The sequence below is a fragment of the Myotis brandtii genome, unplaced genomic scaffold, assembly GCF_000412655.1.
Source record: "Myotis brandtii unplaced genomic scaffold, ASM41265v1 scaffold601, whole genome shotgun sequence".
NCBI lineage: Eukaryota > Metazoa > Chordata > Mammalia > Chiroptera > Vespertilionidae > Myotis > Myotis brandtii.
In genome coordinates, this window is record NW_005370276.1 from 802,231 (window position 1) to 811,629 (window position 9,399).

A 9,399-nucleotide genomic window follows, 5' to 3' on the forward strand; every position below is an offset into this window, starting at 1 on the left:
AGCCAGAGAGTTAGAAACATTGATGGGAGAGAAACACTGATCAGCTGCCTCCCGCACACCCCCCACTGGGGATGTGCCCGCAACCAAGGTACATGCCCTTGACTGGAATCGAACCTGGGACCCTTCAGTCCGCAGGCCGACCGACGCTCCATCCACCAAGCCAAACCGGTTAGGGCCAATCAATGATTCTTATTAACTAGAGGCCCAGTGCATGAAAATTCATGCAGAGGGGGCGGGTCCCTCAGCCCAGCATGCGCCCTCTGGCAGCCCGGGAGCCCTCAGGTGATGTCTGACTAACAGCGGGAATGGGCCTAAGCTGTTAATCAGACATCCTTCGCTGGCTAGCCATGAGCCGGCTTCTGGTTGAGCGGCACTCCCCCTGTGGAAGCGCACTGACCACCAGGGGGCAGCTCCTGCATTGAGCATCTGCCCCTGGTGGTCAGTGCCTGTCATAGCGACCGGTCATTCCCCTCTTAGGGTCAATTTGCATATTACCTTTTTACTATATAGGATGTTTCTCTCTCTCTCCCACTCCCTTCTTTTCTCTGAAATCAATACAAATATTTTTTAAAAAGAAATAAAAAGTGCCCAATATTTCTATTTTTATTCTACTCTGACTTGCTCATTTAGTAGATTATTGCTATTTTAAAAAACTTGACATTTAAATGAGATGTTATTTATAGTTTTTATCCCATTTAATATGAATATTCATACATTTTATTGAAGAAATGTTAATGTGTTTGGTTAAGAATGCTGCGCCAGGCATCGCTGGAGATTTTATATAATACACAGTGTATGCACCATATTACCGGTCTAGAATCTGCAAAATTTTGCACTTTTTCCCCAATGATTTTTAGAGAGTGGAAGGAAGAGAGGAAGGAGAGAGAGAGAGAGACATCAATTGGTTGGCTCCCAAACATGCCCTGACCAGAACCAGGGATTGAACCTGCAACCCAGGTATATGCCCTTGACCAGGAATCAAACCCGAAACCCTTCGATGTGTAGGCCAGCACTGTAACCATCGAGCCACACCAGCCAGGGCTACAGTAAATTGGCTGTTTATGATCTGCCTCTGACATCCACTAGAAGACCAGATTCATAAGGGGAAAAAAAGTTTTTTTCTCATTTTGCTCACACCTGCGACTTCAGCGCCTAAACACCTCTGTGCGTGAGCACTTTCCTCAGTGATGGAAATGTTTTATCTGCCCCTGAGCAATGGCAGTGTGGTGAGTGTGAGTGAATTTTTAATTTTATTTCGTTTAAATGTAAACAGCCACATGTGGCTACTGGCTATCTTATCGGACAGTGAAGAGGATATTGAATCAATATTTGTTGAGTCAATGAATAGGTACATGAATGAATGAATGAATGAATGAATGAAGTACTTACTATATCCAGGCACTATTTCCAACCCTTTCTGGGCATTCATCTAGTTTGAATCCTCACATCAGCTCTAGGTGGTAGGCACTGCTATCAGCTCCATTTTGCAGGTGAGAAAATGGAGGCAGAGAGAGGTTTAGTAACTGGCCTGAAGTCACACAGCTTAGCGGTGGCAGAGACAAAATGTAATCCCAATGTTCTTAAGTCACATTCTCTCTGATCTGGGCTGTGGCCTTAGAACCCCCTTCCCCCCAAGAGTGGGTGATCCGTGCTGACCAGATGGAAACGTTACAAGATGGGCCGGAGGGGCCCAATAGGCTGCCTACCTTGGCTCCTGGCTGTGGGGAGGGAGGGCAGCGACCCTCGGGGCTAGAAGCCTGGGAGATCCTGGGAGATCTAACACCTGGAAGGGCAGAACGGGACGTGGTGAGGACAGGGGATGCCATGCGTGTCCCTCCCGGCCCAGGGTGCTCACCTGAGCGAGGGCTGGCAGGGCCTCTGTCCCCCCCGGGGGGCCGCCCCCAGTCGGCTTCTGGGGACCGGGGTGAGCTCAGTTCCAAGGATTCAGGCAGACTCTGGATGGGTTGGGGAAGAGGAAAAATGATTATCAGCATCATTATTATTACCACGTATTAAGCACCTGGCAACCGAGACACAGCACAATAGGATTAAGATCGAAAACCAGCAGCCAGATGACCAACCTCCGCTCTGCGGTTCATTAGCTGTGTGATCTTGGGCAAGTTGCTCGACCCCTCTGGGCCACATTTAAACTTCTTATATGAGGATCGAAACCTCATGGAAGACCCTTAGAACGGTGCCTGGCACAGGACGGGGCATTATAAGTGGGGGGTTTTATAATGATGATGCATCTGGCATGGTGCTAAGTACTTCTCCTGTTTTATTAAATCCCCTCAATACATCTATGAGACACCTATTCTTATTCTACTGACGCTCAGAGAGTGCGGTCAATGACTGATGTCACCAAGAAGGCAAGGCTGGGGTCTGAACCTAGGGCTCCTCCGTGCATGCTCTGAAGCTCACGGCAAGCAGCGGCCCTAACCCAGATGAGACAATAGTGGCTCCTGCCCCCGAGGGCCGACTCTGTGTCAGGCACGCCCCCGGCATCCTTTCTCCTTCTTACAGAGCTCTGCAAGGCGGGGGTTCTGATCAGAAGTTTAAGCAATGCCTCTCTGGGAGAAAACAGCCCTGGTTTGTATGTTTGCCAATTACCGTGGTGTAAATATTCCCACTGTGGTCAATTTCAACAGGACGTCACTGATTGTGGAGTTGGGAAGTGATGCCCGCAGTTGGCCTTTGGGGAGGGGGGGGAGGGGGTCCAGCACACCCCTGGCTTACGCTCACAGGTAACAAATAAGGAAACTCAGGCTTCCGCAGCTTAGGATACTCGTCTGAGGTTGGTTAGTTGGTCAAAGGAGAGGGAAAGAGGTGAGTGGGTGATGCGTTTGGCCAGGGGCAGGTGGGGCAGGAAGCTGGGGATGGGAAGAGAGGTGTGCAAACCTCACCTCTCTCTCTGAAGACTCCTCGCCTTGGAGTGCAGGAGACGGGGAGTCAGGCTCAGTGCTGGGCCGCCCCCAGTCGGCTTCTGGGGACCGGGGTGAGCTCAGTTCCAAGGATTCAGGCAGACTCTGGATGGGTTGGGGAAGAGGAAAAATGATTATCAGCATCGTTATTATTACCACGTATTAAGCACCTGGCAACTGAGACACAGCACAATAGGATTAAGATGGAAAACCAGCAGCCAGATGACCAACCTCCGCTCTGTGGTTCATTAGCTGTGTGATCTTGGGCAAGTTACTCGACCCCTCTGGGCCACATTTAAACTTCTTATATGAGGATCGAAACCTCATGGAAGACCCTTAGAACGGTGCCTGGCACAGGACGGGGCATTATAAGTGGGGGGTTTTATAATAATGATGCATCTGGCATGGTGCTAAGTACTTCTCCTGTTTTATTAAATCCCCTCAATACATCTATGAGACACCTATTCTTATTCTACTGACGCTCAGAGAGTGCGGTCAATGACTGATGTCACCAAGAAGGCAAGGCTGGGGTCTGAACCTAGGGCTCCTCCGTGCATGCTCTGAAGCTCACGGCAAGCAGCGGCCCTAACCCAGATGAGACAATAGTGGCTCCTGCCCCCGAGGGCCGACTCTGTGTCAGGCACGCCCCCGGCATCCTTTCTCCTTCTTACAGAGCTCTGCAAGGCGGGGGTTCTGATCAGAAGTTTAAGCAATGCCTCTCTGGGAGAAAACAGCCCTGGTTTGTATGTTTGCCAATTACCGTGGTGTAAATATTCCCACTGTGGTCAATTTCAACAGGACGTCACTGAATGTGGAGCTGGGAAGTGATGCCCGCAGTTGGCCCTTGAGGGGGTGGGGGGTGGGGGGGGAGTGGGTCCAGCACACCCCTGGCTTACGCTCACATGTAACAAATAAGGAAACTCAGGCTTCCGCAGCTTAGGATACTCGTCTGAGGTTGGTTAGTTGGTCAAAGGAGAGGGAAAGAGGTGAGTGGGTGATGCGTTTGGCCAGGGGCAGGTGGGGCAGGAAGCTGGGGATGGGAAGAGAGGTGTGCAAACCTCACCTCTCTCTCTGAAGACTCCTCGCCTTGGAGTGCAGGAGACGGGGAGTCAGGCTCAGTGCTTTGGGGTGGTTTCTGGGGGCCCCCCAGACCTGCCAGGGTGTCTTCCATCATCCACAGCTGCTGCTGAGCGGACGTTCTGTCCTGGGGGTGGGAAAATGCAAGAGGGTTAAAGCTGATAGGCCACAGGCAGGATCTGAAACCAGCTGGGCTGTATTTATGGAGTCATAAATGGACTATGGCCCTAGCTGGTTTTGCTCAGTGGATAGAGCATCGGCCTACGGACTGAAGGGTCCCAGGTTCGATTCCGGTTAAGGGCACATGCCTAGGTTGCGGGCTATATTCCCAGTAGAGGGCGTGCAGGAGGCAGCCAATCAATGATTCTCTCTCATCATTGATGTTTCTCTCTCTCTCCCTCTCCCTTCCTCTCTGAAATCAATAAAAAAATATACATAAAATAAAAATAAATAAATGGACTATGTGGGCATATCGAGGCTGTATTTGTGGCTATCCATTTCCATATGGAGATCCTGTCACCTCACCACCATTTATCACTCACACTGTCTTTTTTACACTGCTCTGCAGTGGTACCTCTGTCTTAAATAGGGGGCCGTATCAATGTACGTGAGTCTGCTTCTGAACACCCTATTCAATTTCTTTGGTCCGTTTGTCTGACCTTGTGTCAATATTACCCTGTGTTATTTTTTAAAATATATTTTATTGATGTTTTTACAGAGAGGAAGGGAGAGAGATAGAGAGTTAGAAACATCGATGAGAGAGAAACATCGATCAGCTGCCTCCTGCACATCCCCCACCGGGGATGTGCCCACAACCAAGGTACATGCCCCTGACCAGAATCGAACCTGGGACCCTTCAGTCCGAAGGCCAACGCTCCATCCACTGAGCCAAACCGGCTCCGGCTGTGGGGGTTTTTTGGTTTGTTTTTTGTTGTTAAAAATGTGTGCATTTATTTATTTATTTATCCTCACCCGAGGGTATTTTTCCATTGATTTTCAGAAACAGTGGAAGAGAGAGGGAAAGACAGAAATGGTATCAATGTGAGAGGAATACATCAATTAGTTGCCTCCTGAATGCACGCTGACCTGGGAGAGCAGAGCGGGGAGAAGCCTGCAACTGAGGCATGTGCCCTTGACCGGAATCGAACCTGGGACCCTTCAGTCCACAGGCCGGTGCTTTATCCACTGAGCCAAACCGGCGAGAGCTGGAAACTACTTGGATATTCTACATATATACACAGTCATGTCATCTGTAAATAAGAATAGCTTTACTTCTTCCTTTCTTGTCCTTATACCTAATTTTTTATTTCATACTTGTACTGTCTAAAACCTCTGGTACAATGTTGACTACAATTGGTGATAGCAGACACCCTTGTCTTTTTTAAAATTATTATTTCAGAGAGGAAGGGAGAGGGAGAGAGAGGTGGAAACATAAGTGATGAGAGAGAATCATTGATCGGCTGCCTCCTGCACGCCCCCCCACCAGGGATCAAGCCCACAACCCAGGCAGGTACCCTTGACCGGAATCGAACCCAGGACCCTTCAGTCCGTAGGCTGACGCTCTATCCACTAAGCCAAACCAGCTAGGGCAACACCCTTGCCTTATTCCAGATATCAGGAGGAAAGTTTTCCATATTTCACTGACCATGTTTGCTGTGGATTTGTTATAAATACCTTTTATCAGATTAAGGAACTTCCCTTCTATTTCTACTTTGCTGAGAGCTTTTATCATGACGGGGTGTTGAATGTTGTCATTCCCCCTGCATTTATTGAGACAACCATGTGGTTTTCCCCTATTATTTTGCCAAATGTGGTGAAATACATGGACTGATTTTCAAGTGTTAAAACTAACCTTGCATTCCCGTAGCAAACCCAATTTGGTTGTGAGGTATTCATTATTCTCTTCATATATTGCTGGTGGTAAGTAATATTTAACACCACTAGGCGGGGTTAGTGTTAAATGGTGGATTTTAGGAAGAAGTTGGGAGAGTTTAGTATGAAGAAGTCAGGGCTTAAATCTGTAAGTACACATTTAATACTCGAAGTCAATGTTTTTAACGAAAGATGTATGATTTTGGCTCCAGCCAGAGTGGCTCAGTGGTTGAGTGTTGACCTAGGACCCAGGAGGTCACGGTTTGATTCCAGGTCTGGACATATGCCTGGGTTGCGGGATTGATCCCCGGTATGGGGCTTGCAGGAGGCAGCTGATCAATGATTCTCTCTCATCACTGATGTTTCTCTCTCTCTCTCTCTCTCTCTCTCTCTCTCTCTCTCTCTCTCTCCCTCTCCCTTTTTCTCTGAAATCAATAAAAAATAAATAAATAAAATAAAAAATACATGATTTTGGCCCTGGCCAATGTGGCTCAGTTGGTTGGAGCATTGTCCCATGCACTGAAGAGCCACAGGTGTAATTCCCAGTCAAGGCACATGCCTGGGTGACAGGTTCAATCTCCTGGCAACCAAATTATTTTTCTCTCTCAAATTGATGCCTCTCTCTCTCTCTCTCTCTCTCTCTCTCTCCCTCCCTCTCTCCCTACCCCTCTCTCTAAAATCAATAAAAACGTATCCTCAGGTGGGTATTTAAAAAAAATAGATGATTTTGAAACTCGATTGCTAGGCAGAGCATGAAGAAGAGGTGGGTCTGAGGCTAAGTAAGCAACAGGGTTTATCCTTCAGAAGTGGGCCTCGAACTAAGGGACTGGCTTTAGGACTGGAAATTCAGAGGATACATTCAACAGCGAAAGTCAGGATGAACTTGCAGGATGGGGACAGGGCTGATGAGAGGAGTTTTGACACAGAGAGTAGGGCTTCAAAATAAGAGGAGAGCCGAAACTGGTTTGGCTCAGTGGATAGAGCGTCGGCCTGCGGACTGAAAGGTCCCAGGTTCGATTCCAGTCAAGGGCATGTACCTGGGATGCGGGCACATCCCCAGTAGGAGATGTGCAGGAGGCGGCTGATCGATGTTTCTCTCTCATCGATGTTTCTAACTCTCTATCCCTCTCCCTTCCTCTCTGTAAAAAATCAATAAAATATATTTTTTAAAAAATAAAATAAAAAAAAATAAGAGGAGAGATTTAAACCAGAGGGAGAGTGATTCTGAGCCCGAAAGTAGGTCTTAAAGTGAAGAGCTTGGTGTGAACTATAATAAGGGATTTATTTTTTTAAATATATTTTATTGGTTTTTTTACAGAGAGGAAGGGAGAGGGATAGAGAGTTAGAAACATTGATGAGAGAGAAACATCGATTCAGCGGCCTCCTGCACACTCCCCACTGGGGATGTGCCCACAACCAAGGTACATGCCCTTGACCGGAATCGAACCTGCGACCTTTCAGTCCGCAGGCCGATGCTCTATCCACTGAGCCAAACCAGTTAGGGCTATAATAAGGGATTTAAAAGGAAAGGAAACAGCCCTGGCTGGTGTGGCTCAGTTGTTTGGCGCATCATCCTCTACACCTAACGGTCGTGGGTTCGATTTCCGGTCAGGGCACATACCTAGGTTGGGGGTTCGATCTCTGGTTGGGCCACATAAGAGAGGTAACTGTTCAATGTTCCTCTCTCACATTGATGTTTCTCTCTCTCTCTCTCTGCCACACACACACCTAGAATATTCTCTCCCCAATCCTGGAACTCAGCAGCGGTTGGATCCCGGAGCACTTACATCTGTCTCCCAGCTTTGGTGGAAGGATGAGTCCAGGGGAGGGCCCGGCCATATCCTCGGGTGATTATTGAAAAAAAGGAGAAAAGAAAAGGGAGGAAATGAGAGAAGGGGAGGAGCTTGTGATAAAGTGAGAAGTACTTCAATCTGTGGGAGGGGCTTCAATGCCCAAAGGGTCTCCAGGTGGACCTGGAGTGGAGAGTGGGGCTGGGGGCTTGGGACAGGGACGAACGTACCTGGGGGGACCCGAGGTGCAGCAGGTACTCCAGGGTCTCTCTCAAGGTGCCCAGCTCCTGCTCCAGGCCGCTGTACGTGTCCCAAACCCGCTCTCGCTCCTCGGGTCCCAGAAAGGGGAGACACAGGGTTAGCATGCCCGCCCGCTAGATGGTTCCTACTCCAAATAAGGAGGAAGAAGGCAAGCCTGGTGCCTGGTGTCCTGCGGCAGTACCTGGACTACAATTCCCAAAGGCCTTTTGGCTCCAACTACCGGGAACCCCAGCGCCTATAAGGAACCTGCCACTCCAAAGAGCTGCTAGTGGAGAGAAAGAACAGCTGTCTCTGAACCCTCACCTCTGTGCCGCCCTGGGGCACACCTGGTGAATCCCTGGGCTAGTCAAGACCACACCCCGATGCACTCCTGGGCAGCAGAAACCTCCTCACCCACAGTAATAATTATAGCAGCGAATATTTATCAGGCACTTCATGTGTGTTAGGCACCGTTCTTGGCACTCATTTAAGTCTGTGCTACAGGTACTATTCGTGTTTCCATTTTACAGATGATAATATTTATAGCTAACACTTAACTAGTGCTTATCAGCTGCCAGGTACCTACGTGTTAAATATTCATTCATTCATTTACGTATATTTATGGAATCTTCACAGTGACCCTATGAAGTAAATACTGTATTTTCCATCTCGAGTTTACATAAGAGGCATCTGATGGGATCTAAGGCCCAGAGGGGTTAAGTAACTTTTCTAAGCTCACACAGCTTCCGTGAGTGGGAGCTGAGGTTCAGGAATCCTTATCAAACGCACCCTCTTAAACCATGCAATTAAGTTCTGCAGCTTCCTGGCTGCTCACCCTCTGGGACAGACAAGAGCACGGGATTAAAATTCGGGGAGCGGGCGATTCTCAAGAACTACCTTCCCATGAGCCCTTGGGGTTCGGTCCCCTCCAGGAACCACCTGTTGAGTCCTGGGGCCCCCTGGGAGGGTAGGTCCCTTCCCAGATGCTCACCTGAGTCAGGTGACAAAGAGTGGCCCTCACACTGACCAGTCTGTCCTGCAGGAGGCGCTGGCGCCCCCAGGCCCGCGGGGGAGCCGCAGCCTCCCTGGCTGCTTGGCCCAGCTGCTGTCTGGTCAGCTCCAGGGCTGCTTCTAGCTGCTCCTGCACCGAGAGGGAAAAAGATGACCTTCACCCGGCCAGTGTGGCTCAGTGGTTGAGCATCAACCCATGAACCAGGAGGTCACGGCTCAATTCCTGGTCAGGGCACATGCCCGGGTTGTCTGCTCCATCTCCAGTAGGGGGCGTGCAGGAGGCAGCCAATCAGTGATTCTCTCTCATCATTGATATTTCTCTCTTTCTCTCTCCCTCTCTTTTCCTCTCTCTAAATTCAATAAAAAACATATTTTTTTTAAAAAAAGATTAACCTTCTGAAGTCACACCCAGCCCCAGGGAGAGAGGAAAAGTGTCTTCCCACATCCTTGTCACCCCGAATGCTGAGGATCAGGAAGGGCTAAGGGCG

At 49.1% G+C, this 9,399-nt stretch overlaps 1 protein-coding gene across 1 annotated transcript in view; it reads right to left on the minus strand.

Annotated features, from left to right (window-relative positions):
- Positions 1-9,399, minus strand: part of PLEKHA4 (pleckstrin homology domain containing, family A (phosphoinositide binding specific) member 4) — a gene marked incomplete at its 3' end in the record, with an annotated part of 32,389 nt that overhangs the window by 6,501 nt on the left and 16,489 nt on the right. The window contains exons 14-18 of the mRNA XM_014550425.1: positions 8,892-9,041; positions 7,891-7,989; positions 3,985-4,125; positions 1,856-1,955; positions 1,707-1,783 (exon numbers count right to left, since the gene is read on the minus strand). Coding sequence (XP_014405911.1) covers positions 1,707-1,783; positions 1,856-1,955; positions 3,985-4,125; positions 7,891-7,989; positions 8,892-9,041 — 567 coding nt within the window. The remainder of the gene's footprint in view (positions 1-1,706; positions 1,784-1,855; positions 1,956-3,984; positions 4,126-7,890; positions 7,990-8,891; positions 9,042-9,399) is intronic.